Raw genomic sequence first — 21,490 nt, forward strand, 5'->3', positions numbered from 1 at the left:
TTGTTGGTTTATTAAACTCTTTTTTGTAAATGGTCTCCTTAAGCTAATTCCAAAAATAGAACTTGGTTTTGAAACTATTCAAGGTATTTTTGGGCGTTTAAGGTAGCATCATTAAAAAAATGGCCCAAACATTTAATTTTTGAGGATACTGAGTACGAAATTGAAAACTGTGCTCATTTTCCCGAGACCAATATCGGACAATGGAAGGATTGTGTTTCCCAATGGAAAAGAAGATTTATCTGAAAATACAATATTTTCATTTCCATTGGTTTTTTCTGACTATACTGGTAAGAGTTTTATGGTGTGTAGAGCAGTGTTACTCAAACTTTTTTCGTGACGGAACCCTTTTAAAAAACTAAAAGTAAAAGCAGTCATATGTGAATTGTTTATTAATAATCATACAAAAAAAGATAGATACAGTAAGTAGTGAGTTAGTAAGCAAATGATAACACTAAGTTCATTTAATGCGAGATATGTAATTGTTTTTTATTCCTCATCAACTGGGTAATGTCAGGCTTGATAGAAGAAAGTTGAATTCTTATGTCTGGTTCGGCATCCAGTCTATTGCGGTATTTTGTTTTTGTAGCTGTATATGCTGAAAATCCCGTTTCACACAAATACGTTGTTGGGAATGGCAGAAGAACATTCAAAGCTTCTGTGGCAAGTGGATATTCATCACTAACCCTGCACCAAAAATCATTTAGTGAAATTGTTTTGAACAATGATTCCATGCTTGTATCCGATGTATTTCTAGAAATGATTCATAGATCTGATTTGACATATTTTCAGGCTTCTGCAATTTAGATAAAAAAGGATTTTGAATCCATGAGTTTATTTTCAGTTTTGTATTCTGTTCTTCAGGAAAGTAAGATTCAAAAGTCCCTTGCAGATCATTGACATATTGCACTAATTCTGTATCACTAAAACTATGGTGACTAAGGAACTCACTTAGCAATGAAAAGCTTTCGATTTCTCTCTTATCAAAACAAGTAATCCAAAAATCTAATTTTCTTTTAAAGGTAGTTATTTTGTTGTTAGCATTGAAAACGGTTGTCTGTTTTCCTTGTAGTGATAGGTTTAATTCGTTAAGTTTTCCAAACATGTCTGCTAAAAATGCTAGTCTAAATAACCAGCTTTTATCGGACAAACGGTCTTTTAAATTAAAAGGAACATCTGTAAGAAAAGCTTCTAATTCTGTTCTTAGTTCAAAAAGCCTTGTCAAAGTTTTACCCCGAGACAACCATCTCATTTCAGTATGGAGCAATATTGTTTTATGATCGCTACCATAATCGTCACATAATATTGAGAACAATTGGGATTGTAGTGGACGTGACTTGACAAAATTAATTATTTTTACTGACTCATCAAGAACCAATTTTAGATTTGGTGGCATTTTCTTAACCGCGAGTGATTGTCTATGCAGAATGCAGTGGCTGGAACTACAATTTGGCGCTTTCATTTTTATTCGTGATATTGCTCCTGCTGTTCTACCTGTCATTGCCTTGGCTCCATCGGTACAAATATCAATGCAATCATTCCCATCGAGTTGGTTTTCTTTAAAAAATATGTTAATCGTGTTAAAAATGTTTTCTCCGGTTGTGTTAGTAGGCAGCGATGAGCAATTAAGCAAGTCTTCTTCGAGTGAATGTTTATATGAATATCGCACAATTACTAACAAGATTGGCCAGTCATTCGACTCATTCGACTTCAGTCGACTCATTCATTTGCAAGACGATTTTGTTATTTTGAAGCCGTGAAACCAGTTCTTGTTTTATATTTGCTGCGATATCCCTAATTCGGCGCGTACTGTATCGTTCGAAAGCGGCACTGTAGAAATATGCTTTACAGATGTTTCGTCGAGCATACATTTTGTTATGTCTACCACACATGGTTTTATTAGCTTTTCAGCGATATTGTACGTTTCTCCTGTTTGGGCCATCATCGTATACTAACCAAATACGATGCCTTCGTCATCGAGCGAACCACATTTTTGCAACACCTTTAAGTCAGCGCTCCATTCTTCTTGAACACTAATTTGATTTGGTCAATTTTATGACAAATATTACCTCTTGAAGCAACGAAATACAAGATTTTACAACCGCTACGAACAACAACAAGACAAGCGAATATAAAATACTGAGCGCGGTGTGAGTACATTTTGCGGTACGTTGCTTGATTAATAAATTCTCCGCGTCAAACAATCCTCCTTTATATTATACCAGCCACCATCGAAGCATCTCGAATTCCTCAGAAACTTCGGAGAGCCAGACGATTTTCTCCGAAGTACGCGTCGACGCACGAGCACGAAAAACAGCGCGACGAACCGAGGTCATTCGATTGCTTATAGTCCGGGGGCGAATGGTGGCGTACTAGTAACGCTGTAACACCGACCTATTTCGATGTAATAGGTCGGGCATTTAATTAATAATACATATATTAAATTTTCGTATATGTACCAGTAACACCTATAAGTAGACGTTTCGTTTTCGTTGTTTATTTTTATCTTAGGTAACTTTATTCCTATAGGGTCCACTTTAATACATGCATTCATTTATTATGACTGCTGGCGGAGCCCTACTGGAGGTTTCGCGGAGCACACTTTGAGTAACGCTGGCATAAAGTGTTCCTCTCCAAAAAGTGGATCTTGTTGAATCCACTGTAACCTACTATATTTTAAATTTCGTGTTTGTTGTTGAAGTAAAGAAATAAATAAAAAATAAAGAGGTAGAAATGCTAACGGCAGCATTCAGCTTTTGGGCAATATGGTTGTTCGTGAGCTTGGCATGATTTTTTTATGAGATGCTCTTAAATGTTGGAAGACCCGCTGCCACATTTCAATAGGTATGTTAGCAATGTCCTCTCGAATGTTGCGTTTTAACTGCTCCGTAGTAGCTTGGTCATCAGTGTAGACCATACTCTTTAATTATCCCCACAAAAAAAATCTAGGGGCGTAAGATCTGGTGATCTTGGCGCATAAGGGATGTCCACAAATGTTCGAAATGTTTTTGGAAGCAATTTACGTACAGTGTCCTTGTTGATTCCAGTTGATTCTGCTGCTGTGTGTGTCGTCGCCCCATCCTGTTGAAGCCAGATCCAATTGGGGTTATAGCCAAGAAAGTTTTGAAGGGCTGGAAGCAAAAACTGGTGAAGCATTGCAGTGTATCGTTAAGTTGTTACAGTTACAGAGCGCCCATGGGCATCCCAAAAAACTAAGGTTTAATTATTCTAGTAGACAACATGGCACCCAAATTGTGCCTCCTTCGTCCCAGAAGAAATTCATTATTGTCACACAATAATTGTTTCTGTTTTTGTAGTCTGTAGGGTTTAAAAACTGCACCAATTGAATTTTATACGAATAGAAATGTAGTGGTATGTTTTGGTGTCAATGTTTAAAATCTTTTAATTTAGGGATCCCAGTCCAATCTAAATTCATTTAATTAGTCAGCACCTTTTTTACTTTCTCATTGGTGGACAAAAGAAGCTAATTTAAAGTTCACAATTCAAAATATATAACTAAACAAATTAAGTTGAGGGTTGTGATTTACAAAATAAATCTTAAACTAAGAGGTACTAAACATAAGAAGAACCCTAAATAAGAGTACAAAACAGTACAAGAACTATGAGAAGAATTAACTTATTTACTTTTTCATAACGATCTACAGGGTTTTTCTACGAAGTTTTTTAAATGGGACGCCTTGCATATTTTACCAAATGTTTACTCTTACACTATACGTCAAGTATTGATTAAATTATGTATCAAATTCCAACGCTACTGGAAGAAGTTAGTCTAGTAGAACGACGTAATATGTGGCTTCAACAAGATGGTGTTCCACCTCATAACTCTTAGATTGTATCAAATTTCCTTGACAATAGATTTGGAAGATACTGGGATCGGAAGTAGAAATCCTGTCAGTTGATCAGCCGGGTCACCTGACTTAATACCGCTAGATTTTTTCTTGTGGGGATATTTAAAGGGACTAGTTTACACTGAAGAGCTAAGAAACTTGGAGGATTTTTAAAACAGAATTACAGGTACTCGTAGAGTAATTCCGGAAGAGTAATTAGCGGCTGTACCATTAACCTAATAAAAAGGGACGAACTCTGTCAAACCGAGAACATTTATTATAAGTTTTTGAAATTATTTTAGTTTTTAAAATCGTTTTAACTGTTTTAATAGTAGATTGAATAAAAATTAAATAATATCATCATAATAAGCAATTATCTCAAAAACAATAAATATTTGACGTATAGTATATTATCCAGCTTTTATGTAGAATTAAATGAAGAGTAAAAATTCGGTAAAATCTCTAGGGCATTCCATTTAAAAAAACTTACTTGACAATGGAAACTTTGTTTTTGAGACACTTTGTACATTTACTAATACTGTTAACAAAATTAGTATTTTCAAACAAACACTTTATATCTTAATTTTTTTTTCATATCATATACGGGGACGAAAAAAATCATATGTAAATAAAGTTGGAACACCACGTCACATTTATTAACATTTTGCAAATAATGAAAACATTCAAATTTTAAGGTAGTAAAATATCCTACTGTTACATTGACATATTACACTTAAATATTCAGTCCTACTACTTTTTGATCCCACGGTGTACGAGGTCTGGCAATAGCCATTTTTTTATATAATAATATTTAATAAAATAACGAGACTGCGTGCCTACAGGGCGCCCTAGACGGGTGGGGAAAACACGAGTAGTGCGTTGGGTATCTAGATATCTTGTCTATGCACGTACCAAAACACGTTTTCGTCACTATTATAGTATTCGTGCAGTAGAGGTTTGAAACGAACGTGTTTTTTTCTCGTGCCGAAAACCATGTGTGACGAAAAACAAGAGCAACGCATCAATCTTAAATTTCTCGTTAAATTGAATAAAACTCCGACTGAGTGCTATAAATTGTTGCAAAAGGCCTATGGGGAAAATTCTCTCTCTCATGCGCGTGTTTTTGAGTGGTGTAAGCGCTTTAGTGAGGGCCGAGAGAGCACTGAAGATGACCAGCGCTCAGGTCGCCCTGTCACTGTTTCAACTCCGGAAACAGTGACCAAAATCAACCAAATTGTGCCTGCAGATCGTCGAATGAGCACCCGGATGATTGGCGAGGCTGTAAACGCCGATAAAGAAACGGTTAGAAAAATTTTACACGGGGAATTACACATGTGAAAAGTCTGTGCGAAGTTGGTGCCAAAAAACCTGACTCCTGACCAAAAGCTCTTGCGTCAACAGGTCTGCTCAAATTTCCTTGAAAGGTTAGAAAAAGATCCCGGACTGATTAAAAACATTATTACTTGCGACGAAACCTGGATTTTTCAATACGATGTTGAAACCAAGCGGCAATCGATGCATTGGAAGACGCCTGAATCGCCCAGAATAAAAAAAGCAAGGATGTCCAAATCAAAATTTAAGGCAATGTTGATCGTTTTTTTCGACTTTAATGGTATCGTGATGACTGAATGGGTTCCAGAGGGTCAGACTGTCAACCAGACTTACTATTTGTCAGTTTTGGCAACACTGCGAGAACGAGTTCGTAAGAAACGGCCCGAGTTGTGGAAAAACAACTCGTGGATTTTGCACCAGGACAACGCACCTGCCCATAACGCGCTATCTGTGAATCAGTATTTGGCCGGTAAGCGCACTCCAGTGCTCGAACACGCGCCGTATTCGCCAGATTAGGCCCCGTGCGACTATTTTTTGTTTCCGAAGATAAAATCTGCTTTGAAAGGGACCCGATTTGAGTCGATGGAAGCGGCAAAGCAAAAAACGGCAGAGGTCCTAAAGGCCCTCATCAAAGAAGACTTCCAGCACTGCTTCGATCAATGGAAAAAACGTATGGAAAGATGTGTGGCAAGGGGAGAGGACTATATTGAAGGGGAGCATTCGAATGTATAATAATTTTTATAATAAAATCCTTTTTCGTAACCAGTCTCGTTATTTAATAGCCAGACCTCGTATGTCTAACTAAACAAAAATGTTTATTTTGGTGCATACAAAATTTCTAGTATTTTTTATAGGCAGTGTATTTTTAAGTTTTATTTTAATTCAGTTATTCGATTATGTAATACGGTTTTAAATATTTAGTCAAGACTGTACTGCCCTACTGCAAGAAGAACTAGACCGAATAGGAATTCAAGAAGACGAATCTGTGGAGCCAAATGTTAATCATTCTTCCACCGAACAACTCTTAAGTCCTAGCGAAGAAAATGTCGGAATTTTCAGCAGAATTGAAGAAGATATTCCTGATGGTGACGAGACTATAATTAGCAAAGAGGATAATACTACGGTAAATATTGGCTTATTTTTGCTAATTTCATATATGTAGTTCAAATCGTATCGTATGAATAAGTTTTGACAACATAACAAACCTTTTATTAAGCTCGTTTTCTGACCTTGCACCTGAAACTCAATAAACGGACATTCATGGACGTTTATTAAACGGACTATTAAGGTTGGGACACACATATCCGGACCGTGCCAGGACCGAGACACGGCCGGGTGGCGCTCGTCCCTCGGTACGTTTGTCTTCAAGCCACACTCTTCCGGGTCTCGCCAGTGTTCCGTTCGTTTCCATTGCTGTGACATTGAAATATCTGTCGTCTTATTTTTTTTTTTTAATAGTTTAAATGTTTAGTAGTTTTCGAAATAGTGACTTGGGCATGATAGCCCTTGCTTTAGAGGAGGAAGAGAATGAAACAAGAATGAGAAAGCCAAGTAACAGAAATATATGGGTTCACAGTGCATGGAAAACAAGATCTCTACAAGGGGAGTTTCGAACGCTATCCCCTCTTCTCATCGATGATGAGACAAAATTTTATGAGTATTTCAGGATGACACAGTTTACATTCCATCAACTACTAAACAAACTTGAAGCAGAATTGAAAAAAAATGATACTTTTTGGAGACCATCAATTTCTCCCACACAACGCCTGGCTGTATTTTTAAGGTAAGTAAAATTAATTTAAGGGTATGTATTTGTTTTTCATATTGCTAGTTAATTAAAAGACGGGCATATTTAATAAACAAATTATATTATTATAGCAAAAAACTTTTAAAAAAGGCTCGTTAGTAGTGGTGACATATTTTTCCGCATTTTGCCTAAAATTCAAAGTATGTAGGACTAGACAATGATTGTACAGGTGCGAGAGCAACTGAAAACCTTTTTGAATTCACCAGAAGGGAGTGTAGAATGGCAAGAGGAGGTAGCGTTGAGACTTTAATTACACAACCGTACTTTGTTTTTTTTTTTTTTGTAAAATTAAAAATTAAGTAGTATTAAGTAAAACTAGGATATCTACCTACTTATATAATAAAAGTGAATTGGCTATATTTTTTAATAATATTTAACATGCTTTCGAAAAATGTATTTGGTCAAGAAATGCTCTTTCATACATAAACGCCATACACCAACCAATGTTTTCAAGAATTACCCCCTTAAATATTAGCATATTATTAAGAAACATCCTGTATATTTTTGTCATCTCAAAAGCAATTTGTTTACCTACCTTTAACTTGCAAGTCTGTTGCAATTTGTTTCCAAACTCGTTCCTTATATTCAGTATTCCTATATTTCCCATGTTTTTGATCGTAAAGTACAGGAAATTTTCGTACTTCTTCTATTAACCTCTCTATGTCCATATTAAACACAGCTTTAAATTAATGCACTCGAGCTCCGTTCCGATACACCGGACGTCAAAAATTAAACTAACGATATTCCGCCCGGTCCGCACACGAATCGGCGACGTGACCCGGATACGTCACGATCATGTGTGAACATTTCCATATATTTTAATTGTTTTAATTCAGAAGCGGGTGACGTCCGACACCCGGCCGTGTCTCGGTCCTGGCACGGTCCGGATATGTGTGTCCCAACCTTAACGGTTTATTCAACGGACGTTTATTAAATGTATTCAGTTACACCTAAGCTCAAATTGTAGACATGTGTTTATTTTTGCTCTGATTTAATTTTGAGTTTTTTTTTTAATACTATAGCAAAAACTAAACTTATTTTGCTTAAAGTTAAAGAGCTAACTCGGTACTGTTTGTGTAGCATATTGATTTAACACAATGTGAATATTTTTTTTTATTGGATTAATGAAACTTCCTAAGGTATCGTAGGTGTGGTAATTCAAAGGCATTTTATTAATTTAATAATGTATTTAGAAAAAACACCAATATTCTTTTTAGACATAAAATTAATTATGTGCAGTACTACAAATGAATAATAATTAGAAAATATGGCTACATCCATGTACATTTATGGTACATATTTTACAAATTCTGAAATATTCTACCCCGTCACAACCTTAATGAATCACCTGGGACAACCTAGCCCTTCTTAGTGCTTTGATACTTAGTGTTTTAGTTTGACGATTGTGGGTAGAATGAATTCTGGGGCAAAATCATTGACACAGACAAAGTGTTCTGTTTGAATTATTTCACCAGTGGTTTTGAAGCAAGGATTTTTAATATTAATTATCCATTGCTGTCTATATTTGGCATTCCTCTTGGAAAAAAGAAGCGGCTAGAATATAGGTCTGTGCAGTCTGGGACATAGTATTAATGTTTTGCCTTTATGTCACCCATAAACAGACATTTTGTGAAATTGTTTTAATACCAATCCAATGTTAATAATAAAAAGTTAACAACCAAAGTAAAAAGTAACATTTTAGGTAACACAACACAACACACCGTACCCGAGATTATTGGATTTATAAATAGGTAGCTAATTCCTATTTCGTGAAGAGCACTAATCTTGTTTGACAGGCACTGGACACTAGATATTATTGGGGATAATAAGTTTATATTGTTTATTACTTTAGTCTCTCAATTAAATGTCTTTAGGGAAAATATTGAAATCGAAATGACGTATGACGTAAGCTAAATCGCAAAATTACGTTCCGCGCCATTTTTCAATCGATCGGACAATCTCAAAACAACCCGACACGCTCCTCTCATTTAACTTTCTTTTCTAAAAGGGGATTTTCTGTGATTTGGATGCAAGCATTCATTTAAGATGCAGGGAAAATTGGGTAGTGAATAAAAAAGAGTCAAGCCTAAAGGTAATTGTTGTGGCTAATAATACCAAGCTCCCAGTACACAGTTGTGGTGAGATGAACATTCTTACTAAAGTGGAAAAACAAACCTTTGAAATTGAGGTAAGAGATGTACAGGGTGTCCCATTTTAGGTACTTTTGCGGGATATCTCCGTTATTTTTAGAGATAGAGAGTTGCGGTTTTCGCGACACTGTGCTACTTTTTCGTAAAACTAAAGATGCTGTTAATAAAATTTTCATAGCCCTTTTACTTTTTAAGATACGGGACATTTTTGAAATTTTTGCAATTTGGGACCTCCGTCGTATCTCCGTTACTTTTACAGTTTTTGTAAAAGAAAAAACTCATTCTTATAGATTTTTTTCCGTAGAATCTAGTGGTATAGATATATATTTTTTTTGATTAATAGTGTTTGAGTTATAGCCCAAACTTATGTTTTTTTAAATGGAACACCCTATATATTTATAGTTCATAAAATTCGACATTTTTTTACCTTTTCAAAAATATTTAATAGTATGGGCTTATTTTCAAAAATACGCAAATAACTAAGAATTTTCTAAATTAAATTCATAATTTAATAGTAGGCCATGAATAACAATAATAGACAAATTAATAACGACGAATGGGGAATTGCATCATTCTTATTTTTTTTTAATAAAGGAATATAAAAAACAAATATATAAATTTAATAAACACTATAAGAAAACAACTATATAATAAAACAACAATGTAACAAAACAACATTTTTACAAGAGATGTTCAAAATGACCACCATCTTCTCCGATTCAAAATTGGCACATTTTTGTAACCCTTTGAATAGCATTCAAAATAATAACTTGTCTCCTCAGATTTTGAAATGCTAAATGAATTGCGTCTTGAAGTTATATGAGATTATTGCATTGTCTTTTATACACTTGATCTTGTATATACCCCCATAAAATTATTTATTTATTTATTTATTAACGGTATCCACCAATTTTACAAAAATAAAATAATACAAAAGATACCAATATTAATTCAGCTTAAGCTTGATAATAGTAAAACATAAATCAATGTTAACAATTAATTTAAAGTAAAATAAAATTTACCATACAGTGCTTTCATTTAAAAAGAATCCACCCTTAATAACTTTCTTAAAAAAAAAAAAAAAAAAAAAAAAACCACGTCAAATTAGATATACAGATTTAATTGATTAAACAGCGTAAAATCGGTAAATGTGTAAGCAAATAGTTAGCGAAAATGTCTAGAAATAATGAATATTTTATTTACGCCAAACTTTGGTATTTTAAATGAGTACTTTTAGTGTGGTACCTACATCATTTTAAAATTCTTACATTTTTTATAATAGATCATCAAAAAAAAAATACAAGCAATTTAGAAGTTAAAATGTGTGGTAACAAACAGTACATTTAGTTCAAGCAAATTATTTATTTTTTTAAGTAAAGAATGTGTACCGTTATTTGCGAGAAAAAAGAGTGTCTTCAAATGTTTTGCAAAAATCTTTGCAGTCTTATAACTTTGTATGTGTATTTATTTCACTTATATTTTTTGCGAAACTACCTAATAGGTACAAAAAAACACTGCAATACCTTACATTTTTAAGGCGTTTAAAAAGCAGGCGATTTATTATTGTTAAAACTGTCAGTTTGACGCGTGCAATTTTTCAATTTTAGTTAAAACAGTGAGTTAATAAAATGGTATATACGCTAGCCGAAAGAATAGGAATAATTTTCCTTTATGGAGCTCAAGATCGGTGTGCTCGAGGAACCGCGAGAGCATTTAATGAAAGGTATCAAGATAAAAACGTGAGCCATAAATACGTATTAGAATTGATACGAAAATTTGAAGAGACGAGATCGATTTGCAATAAGAAAATATATGAAAATAGAGTTGTCGATGAAGCATGCCAAGTTGAAGTACTAAATCGATTTACTATGGATCCAACTTTGTCTATACCAAAGGCCGCAAAACTAACAAATATTTCTATTATTCTTCATGAACTCGGAGAAGATGATTTTGATAGGAAAATTCAATTTTGTGAAGTGATGTGTCAGCGAATTGACGACAATCCCCATTTATTGAAGAACATTTGCTTCAGTGACGAATCGACCTTTTTTTAAATGGCCTGGTGAACAGACATAACTGTAGATACTGGGATAATGAAAATCCGCATGTTTTTCGGGAAGGCCATACCCAATATCCCCAAAAAATTAATGTTTGGGCAGGAATTTATGGGAATGAAATAATCGGGCCATTTTTTTGGAAGAAAATTTGACTGACGAAATTTATTTAAACCTTTTAGAAAATGCAATATACCCTTCCATCATCCAATCTATGGAAAATCAAGTAGATCAACATGGTGCTATATTATTGAATGAAAATAATATACATTTTCAGCAGGGTGGAGCTCCCGCGCACTACACTTTGGCAGTTCGAGAGTGGCTTGATGAAAATTTTCGAAAAAAGTGGATTGGCAGACGTGGTGCAATCGAATGGCCTGCGCGGTCTCCGGACCTAACCCCACTTGACTTTTTTCTTTGGGGCTACTTAAAAAGCAAAGTTTATAAAACCCCACCTGAGAGTATTGAGAATTTAAAAAATAGAATATTTCAAGAATGCAGAGAAATTAGCGGGCAGACCGTTGCCAATGTTCGTAAGGAGTTTGAAAATAGGCTTTTTTATTGTCTTGCTAATAATGGCGCGCATTTTGAACATTTAATAAAATAAATTTGTTAAACTAATTAAATTTGTTTTTCCACCCTACCGATTTACACTTTAATTGCTTCTTGGTTAATCAATTTTATTTTTTTTTACAACCATTGATAGCATCATGAATGCCTTTTAAAATAATGTATCACACCATGGGGTAGCCATTTGACATACCAAAGTTTGGCGTAAATAAAATATTCATTATTTCTAGAAATTTTCGCTAACTATTTGCTTACACATTTACCGATTTCATTTTTTTTTTGGTACCGTTCAATAGAGAATTTTACGCTCCTTACTATGATGTATCACACGATGGAGATTCCCATTTGACATATTAAAGTGAGGTTAACTGGAGGTGAGGAGGTGATTGACAGAACTTCAGTAAATGCATAATTAAACGTCCCCCTGTATATCTAATTTGACGTGTTTTTTTTTTAATTTTTTTTTTTTTTTTTTTTTTTAAAGTTATTAAGGGTGGATCGTTTTGAAATGAAAGCACTGTATATGTAATACCATAAAATTTAATAAAAAACAATTTATTTGTAATTTTTTTGTTTCTTGTTATGAATAGCCATGGCCTCCCATTAAATTATGAATTTGATCATTTAAATTTAGTAAATTGTAATTTTTTTGCGTATTTTTGAGAATAAGTCCATACTGTTATATATTTTTAAAAAGGTAAAAAAAGGCCAATATTATGAACTATAAATATACAGGGTGTTCTATAAAAAAAAACATAAGTTTGGGTTATAACTCAGAAACTATAATATTCATCAAAAAAAAACTATATCTACACCACTGGATTCTATGGAAAAAAATCTATAAGAATGAATTTTTACTATTACAAAAGCTTTAAAAATAACGGAGATACAACGGGGGTCCCAAAATGCAAAAATGCTTTGTATCTTAAAAACTAAAAAGGGCTATGAAAATGTTGTTACCAGGATCTTTAGTTTTACGAAAAAGTAGCACAGTGTCGCGAAAAATAACGGAAAAATCTCTAAAAATAACGGAGATATCCCGCAAAAGTACCCAAAATGGGACCCTCTGTATACTATGTACCAGGCTTAACCACAAACTTACTTTCTGTTAGCCAGTTAATAAAAAGGGTAAATTCTGTTGATTTTGGGCAGGATTCTCGCAGAATTTACAACAGTAGAAAGATTCTTGTGGCAAAGGCTTTTATAAGCAATGGTGTTTATAAAATTGTCACTGAGGCGCTGGTTTTATTGGGCCAGCCACAAGCGGTACAGTCTGGCACAGGAAGCTGCGGCACATCAATTCAACATATTTGAATAAAATGAGAGATGGTCTGGTTGATGGGATTGACTATTCTGGTCAGGTGGAGATTGAAAGGCAGAACTGTGTGGGTGCTGTGAGGGAAATCGGCCTAGACAACCCTTTAATCACAAAGGTACAAGAACTACAGGAGCACTAGACGTTATCCATAGTGATTTCGCAGGGCAATGGATACACCATCCTATTGGAGGCTCAAGGTATTTCTTAACTATGCAGGATGATTACAGCCGAATTTCCTTTGTATATTTCTTGAAACTTTGAGAAGTTCAAGGAATTTCAGTCTTTAGTCGAGAAGCAGCTAGACAGGAAGGTGAAGATGTTGCGCACTGACGATGGTGGTGAATACATTGGTGGAGAATTTGAGAGGTATCTCAAAAGACAGGGAATACTTCACCAAACTACAAACCCATATACACCAAAGCAGAATGGGCTCTCTGAACGACTAAACCGGACGTTGGTTAAAAGGGCAAGATCTATTTTAGGAATTTGTTATAAGGAATGTTTGCGTGTAAGTGTCCACAACGATAATCAAAGTGCAGAGAAATTAGCTGTTAACCCTATATGTCATAAGCGTTTTAAACATATAGATGTTCGCCGTCACTTTGTCCGAGAGGGAATTGCCAATGGATTTATAGAACTAAAGTATTTGTCTATAGATGAGATGTTGGCGGATGTTCTAACAAAGCATTATGTTTTGTAAAGCATGCTAAATTTACAATGGAATTAGGCTTAGGTGATTGATTAATATGATATAGTTAAATAGGAGTGTTGATATTAAGTATCTAAACATATTAATGTTATTATGCTATGTATCATTTATTTTATTTGTATTTATTTATTTTACAAGTATCAACAGCTACAAGGCCACTTACAGATACTAACTTAACATATGTACCTAAATAAATAATAATAACTTAATATAGCATAAAAAGTACTGTAATAAATAATAATACAATAACAAACACCTAACAAATCACTGACCAGTTCAGTTCTGTTTTAGTTTATTTAGTATTATTTTTTTAAACTGATTCAGACTAGTTGAATCAATGTCAATATCGGCAGCATATAAGTTAAAATATTCACAAAGTTTATAAATGGAAGAATTCTTATAAAGGTTGGTTCGTGGATAAGCCCGATAAAAAACTAATGAATGGCGAGTGTTTGTATTTTGAAAAGAATGCACAAAAATATTCTAATTCTTCTCTTATTTAGAGACAGTCTATCAAAAACCTGCAACAAATGATTATTATCACAGCCTCTGGGGATATATACCAAATTTACTAAAATACGTGCACTTCAAGAACTTTCTCTGAACGCCTTCAACCATAGCTACCCAGATACTGTACTGGGGGGACCAAATATTCCAAGATTGGCAAAAATTAAGCTATCGAAAAGGTGGAGACTCGCTTCAACACTTAGCTCCTTGATGGTTCTAACAATAAATCCATAAATGTTTTGGGCATTTTCTACTTTTGATAAGATGTGTTTAGAAAATGAAAGAGTCGGGTCAAAAAGTCTTCTAGATCCTTCTGCTGGGATACTCTTTGAAGTTGTTCACCATTAAAGGTGTTATTAAAAATTATAGGACTACTATTTAAGGTGAATGACATACAAGCACACTTACTGACATTTAAGCTAAAGCTATTTAATTCGCACCAGCTCGCAACATCCCAAAATTCATCTTGCAAAGCCTGACAATCATTCACAGATTGAATCTGAAGGAATCACTTGCAATAATCCCTTTGCATTTTTAATATTGCAAGTCGGACCGTTGATAGCAGCCAAAAACAAGAGTGGTCTAAGATTGGAGCCCTGTGGAATACCAGAAGTACTTTTAAAGATACATGACTTGGAACCTTTCATTTCAATATATTGAAACCTACAATTGAGGTATGACTGAATTAGGCACGTAATAGAAGGAGACATATCTAAGTCTGATAAAAATTTCAGGATTGTACAGTGTCTTACTCTATCAAACGCTTTCTCCATATCTGTACAGTTAACATCAACCTGGGATTTTCCATTGATAGCTTCATGGACATATTGACAGAATGAAACAAGATTAGTGAAAGTTGATTTTTTGGGCAAGAAGCCATTTTGACATAAAGTGACCAGCAATTTCACTAAATAGAGCCAGATTTGTATGTATGAATTATTTTGTTAATTTTCCACCTATCTGGAGAACTAGAAGTTTGGAGAATAATATTAAAAAGAAGTCCTAGTGGCTTCAACAAATGGTCACGGCAACCCTTTAACACATAAGGTGGAATGCCATCTGGACCAATAGCCTTGTTCCCTTTAATTTTGTTGATGGCCTGTAGAATCTTATCTTCAAAGACCAGAGGACTACAAAAAAAGGACATGGGTTTAAAAGGCAAGCATGATAAATCGTGGTCATTAATATAGGCAGACTTAAAAAAATTCGCGAACCCAACTGCAACCTCTTGAGAACCTGAATAAATCCTGCCTTCAAATGTCTTTTTATCCGCCGAATCTCTCAAGGATTTCACAAAGGACCAAAACATTCTGGGATTTGTTCGTAATGCAGATTCCTCGTCTCTTAGGTAGTTGGTGTAGGCAGCTTTAACTTAAGATTTAACCGAAGCTCTTGTGGAGTCGTATCTGGATCTCCAATAGAGAGATCTGGATTTTCTTGATTTAAGATAAAGTTTATACTTAAGCTTAATAAGTTTGATAATCTAAATGGTAAACCACACTGGGTATTTTCTATTTTTTTGACGTGACTTAGATACTGATTTATCAAAAATTTCATGAAGTGTAGAATAAAGAGCCTCAGTGACAATATTGACATCAGTAGATACCCAAGATGTTCCCAATTCTGGGAGGCACAGATATTATACATCAGTAAAAAGTTAGCCTATCATGTTGCCTATACTACACTCTAGTTTCTTTGTCAGACTGTCAATATCAATAAACGAGTTTGTCGTTTCATGATGCTTAACTGAACCGCGTGTTTGATTCTTTCTCCCTTAATTACTGCATTTCAAATATTAAATAATTTGCGTATTTTTTATTATTTTGACGGGTCACTATCACCCCGTGAAATATATGTATGACTTTAATTAACATCCTGTGTATTTATTTTCCGCAATAATTTAAACATATTTTTAAAGCTGGAAAATTGATTTTAGTTACAAAACTGGACGATTCTAGACTGTCACTTTGGCATACCCCTCTTTGACCCAGACGCTAATACAAAAATATGCGATGCAATCGTCTCGGGAGGGCTAGCCGAAACTGAAAGGTAAATTGATTGTTTTCTAATAATTAAGAAACCCAAAAAAAAAATTACTGTTATTGTTTTATAATCTTAGAACATTGAAAGATTAGAATTAGCATTGCCGTGGAACTATGGACAGTTTGTTGCTTGCAACATCTGTGATGGGATGATGCCAAATGCTTATGTAGAAATGGCAAAAAACCACTTTATAATATCATAAAAATTTGTCACTTATTTTGACAGGCGCAAAACAATACTACTTCTCTTTAATAAAACATGAAGCATTATTTTTTTCATAAAATGTAATATACTCTATAAAGAAGTCAACATTCAAAGTTAAAAAGTTAATTGAAAAAGGCAACAACATCGCAACGCCGCTCGATCGCATTGTTGATTTTATGTGATAAATATTTATTATTTATAGATTATGCTTTAAATTATAAACAATATTACCGGTTATGAACTCTTTATGCGTTTTGAACGTATTTCATTAGAGTAAAGGTACTGATGTGTGGCACAAACGGCATAAGCAGTTCTGGCATTTTTAGTTTTTTGGAATTTGTCGCCAAACGGTACTTACTTTAGGAAAAAAATTATGAAAAAATAGCTTTATCTTTTGTCTTTCAAACGTTATATAACCGAAGTTTTTGTGAACCATACAGGTCAAGTAATAATAAATTTTCCCCATGAAGGTCCGAAAAATTGAAAATATAAAATCACATTTTATTTAATAACTTTTTAGGGATGGCACTTGGAGATTTCAAACTTTCAACATTTGTAATACTTTTTAGAACCTATTTTTTGATATACTCTACAGTCATCTACGTAGGATAGTTTTTGGTCTACACGTTTTTTAACTTTGACGCTTAATACTGGCATACCTATGCGATGTACGAAGACAATTTTTTCCCTTAAATACGCGAAATTTATCTGGCTATAATCCACTAAATACCGTTTTGTTTCAAATATCACCATTTTCCAAAAAAATGCCATTTTCTATGAAAAGTTCCAAAAATGGGCCAGTGGAATGCTGTACGGATTTTTTGCGGTTGTGGAGATTGAATTTGAAGATTGGTTCGTGTTTAAATTTTTTTTAGACAATATTTATAATAAACTAAATAAAAATGAACCCGATTAATGACGTAGTGTGCAACATACTGGAATTTCCCTTCAGGCATTGGATGGATGAAGATAAAAGGGATGTGCTGTTATATGGTCGACCAACCAATATTCTAAGCATAGAATTAAAAACGGAAGCAAAGAAAAGAGGCAAGTCTTATAATATTAATTTTAAGCCTTCTTGGTTTACCGAATTTAATTGGCTGTGTGGCAGCACGGGGCCAGCAATATTATTGCTGGCCCCGTTTACTATTTTCAAACAAACAATCTGTATGGAATAGGGATGGCTTTACAGATATATTAATAGGTCCTTGCATAAACATGCAGATTCTGGAGAGCATTTAAAATGCCAATTAATGTTCAGAAACTTTGAAAATAATCAAAACACCATTGCCGACGCCTTAAAAGAAAATGCTCGACTATATAAATTAAAATTTAATGAAAATGTTAGATTAAATAGAATTTGTATGAAAACAGTTATCGACGCAGTTTTGTATCTCAGTAAACAAAGAGTTGCCGTTTCGCGGACATGACAAGAAAATTGACTCAATAAACCGGGGAAATTTTAAAGAGTTATTAAATTTGTTAACGGATGTAAGCCCTGTCGAAACCAAAAACCACTACAACAAAATTAAAAATGTTTTTAGTGGAGAGTCAAAAACAATTTAAAATGAGATAATTGAATGTATTTCAAATTACATTAGTGACTACATTAGATCTGAAATTAAGGATACTAATTTTTTCCCTCCAAATTGATGACACGACATAACTCAGACCTCACAGTCATCAATAATATTAAGATTTGTTAATTCTCAAGGGATATTAGTAGAAAGGTTTTACGGATTTTATGATGTTAGTGCTGGAATGAAAACCGCTGATCATTTGTTCACTATGGCTGCAACAGTTTTAGAACCTTTAGAATACAAAGATAAGTTAATAGGACAGTGTTATGATGGAGCGAGTGTGATGTCAGGGCATTTGAATGGACTTCAGCAAAAAATAAAAGAACATGCCCCACAAGCAATTTTTGTGCATTGTCTAGCACACCGACTTAATCTTGTTTTACAACAGAGCTTTAGGAAGATTTCAACATGCCGCATTTTTTTTGCAACTATTGCAGGAATTCCATCATTTTTCCATAGTTCACCAAAACGATCCTACGGTCTGGCATCTACATCAGCTAGACGTATGCCAACAATTACAGAGACACGATGGACTTTTAATTCAAAATTAATCAACGTAATTATTGATGACTGGCAAAAACTGAAACAGACTTTTGACAATATTATGAATTCTGAAGAGTCAGATCGTAAATCAGTTCAGTTGGCTAAAGGCTTTTTAAGAGAATTTAATAATGACTTTGAGTTTACATTTTTAGCAACAGTGTTTAGTGATATTTTTAATTTAACAGATATTTTATATGATGTTCTTCAAAAAAAATCCCTGGATATAAATCAAATAAAAGGAACGCGTCAATTGTTAAGCAATAAAAGAAATGAAGAAGTTTTTAATACAATTTTTGATAAAGCCAGCAGTCTGACTACCATAAATACATTGAAAAGATTTGAAGCTGGATTGAACAAAATAGAAATTATCAAACAATATAGAGCTTTATATTTTGAAATATATGACCATGTTTTATCAGAAATGGATGTAGGTTTTCAAGATTGTGAGAAATTAAAATTGAAAATAAACGTACAGTTTAACATTTCCTTCGGACGCTTTTCAAAATTTACTGGAATTTTATGGCACAAAGTTCACAAATTAACAAAAACTAAAAAATTAACTTTCCCTTCTGTATGCCGATGAAAATTATAAAAATGTGAATTTGCAAGAACTAATAATAAAATTAAAACCAAATAAAGACATTTTTACGAAAGCTTATAATTTATTTTGTCTAATTCTCACAATTCCATCGATAAGCGTGTCCGTAGAAAGGAGTTTTTCATGTTTAAAAAGGCTAAAAACATTTACAAGAAATACTATTTCACAAGAAAGACTTTCCAGTTTGGCTATTATTTCAGTACATAAAGAACTATTAAAAGAACTTATGCAAATGCAACATCGGTTTTACGAGGATATTATTAACCGATTCGCTTCCCTAAAGGACCGAAGGATCGACTTGATTTATAAAAACTAGGTAAGTCAGCTCTAACTATAATACTGTTTTCTGGGCCATGCAGATCTTCACCTATTTTTTTTCCCACGAGCCGCCACTGTCCAGAATTGATGTTAATCTGTTTCTAAGGCTTTATACTATTTTTCCATGTACAAATCATAAGGTAAAAACCTTTTTTTATACCCTAAAATATGGTCTGAAAATGGTCGATTTTGACGTCTACGGGCGATTTTAATGCCGACTTTTACAGCAGTTTTGATAGCAATGAGGTCAACGTGGATGAATCGGATCGGACTTGCCTCTTATTTTCGTTGATAAAATGCTTAAATTAGCTCAGAATTTCCTGAAATCGGTATGGAATAATTGTAAAGACTCGTGATAATTCGAATAATAAAAGTGATGAAATACATAACATAGGGTATGCATGTGCATGAAGCAACGTCCGATCGTTTGCAGCAACCCAAATCGAGAACGCAGCATATGTCGGTTGCCAGCAGATTTGGATAAAACTTTTTTCTATAATAGATAATAAATATCTAAATCGATTTTAGATGGTTGCAAACCTCTAGAAACAAAAGTTTTTTGGTAAAAAATTATTGAATTGTTAGATGTACAAAAATGTAAAGGGCTATGACTTTCAAAACTCCCAAAGGATTTGAATTAAACTTTTTTATGTAATTAACAATAAGTATCTATGTCGATTTTTATTAAATCGACACCGTAGCTTTCTTGCTATTGATCCGATTGGGATGAAATTTCGTATTTGGAGTTTATTTAGGGTGCAAATAATACATTTTGACAGATAGTTGACATTTGAGGTCCAGGTCACGTGACACCGTAACTCTTTTGCCATTGATCCGATTGGGTTGAAATTTGGTATTTGGAGTTTATTAAGAATACAATTAAATTTTGACAGATCTTTGACATTTAACACATTATATTGACATACAACGCGACTATATAACACATTATGATTCTTTGAAGCATGATACCCCAAAAACTGGTCCTCTCTTTCCTTGGCATATGAACGTTGGCTCCCCCGATTGACCAGACTTAACCTGATAATTTGTGATTTTTTAAAGAAATCCTCAAAGGCCCATCACTGACAGGACCTAGAGGTTCCAAACTGGGCCCCACGGATCAAAAGTATAGGAGCGAAGCGACTATACTTGTTTACTAAGTCTAGTCTTTCAATGTTCTAAGATTTTAATTGTTGTTAAATGAGAACATTTTTTCCCCACAGTTTAGAACAATTAATGAATTCGACTAAGAAACTCGGCGCAGCCCTTTTAGATTTTATTTCGCAATGTCAGTATCTGCCTGTTGAAAACATGGAGATAATGAAACGGGGTAAATTGGTACCGATGCCAAGGAGAAACTTGGTGTTTGATAACGGAAGGATCAGTGAGTGGAGCGGCAAGTAATTCCTGATGGCATTTAAAGTAATAAACTTAATGCATTTTCTAAAGCGATTAAGAAAATCGTTACACTTGTTATCATTCCTTAAATAAGTATTATTTTTTCGAAAATGTTATATTTGTCTGTTTTAATTAGCACTTTTTAGATTGTTTGATTTATATTTTAATAGAACTATATTTATCAAAATGTTACACCTACGCAATAATATTAATTTCTTTTTTCTTCTTTGCTGTGACTCGTACTTATTTTGGTATACTTATACTTTTTTCGAGACTAATTTCGTTAATTTTACAAATTTAGTTTATACAATACAATTTATGACTTTGTAGATTGCGTAATTACATCATATTTCTACAAATATTTGTTAAAAACTGCTGTTTTTTTATAATTGAATAGAATACAGAGTTTATATGTTAGGAGTTGTTTTATTTATATTTTAGTGTAAAATCTTTTGCGAAGATTGAACGACTTCATTTCCTAAAATCATTTACAAAGAAATATAAAAAGAAATAATAA

At 33.7% G+C, this 21,490-nt stretch overlaps 1 protein-coding gene across 1 annotated transcript in view; it reads left to right on the forward strand.

Annotated features, from left to right (window-relative positions):
* LOC126741143 (protein FAM91A1) overlaps positions 1–21,390 on the forward strand; it is a 67,520-nt gene extending 46,130 nt beyond the window's left edge. Inside the window, exons 14-16 of the mRNA XM_050447485.1 lie at positions 6,099–6,300; positions 16,229–16,341; positions 20,799–21,390. Of these exons, the coding sequence (XP_050303442.1) occupies positions 6,099–6,300; positions 16,229–16,341; positions 20,799–20,979 (496 nt within the window). The 3' untranslated portion in view covers positions 20,980–21,390. The remainder of the gene's footprint in view (positions 1–6,098; positions 6,301–16,228; positions 16,342–20,798) is intronic.
* Positions 21,391–21,490: the final 100 nt, after the last annotated feature.

The sequence above is a fragment of the Anthonomus grandis genome, chromosome 10 (assembly GCF_022605725.1).
Source record: "Anthonomus grandis grandis chromosome 10, icAntGran1.3, whole genome shotgun sequence".
NCBI classification, from domain to species: Eukaryota; Metazoa; Arthropoda; class Insecta; order Coleoptera; family Curculionidae; genus Anthonomus; species Anthonomus grandis.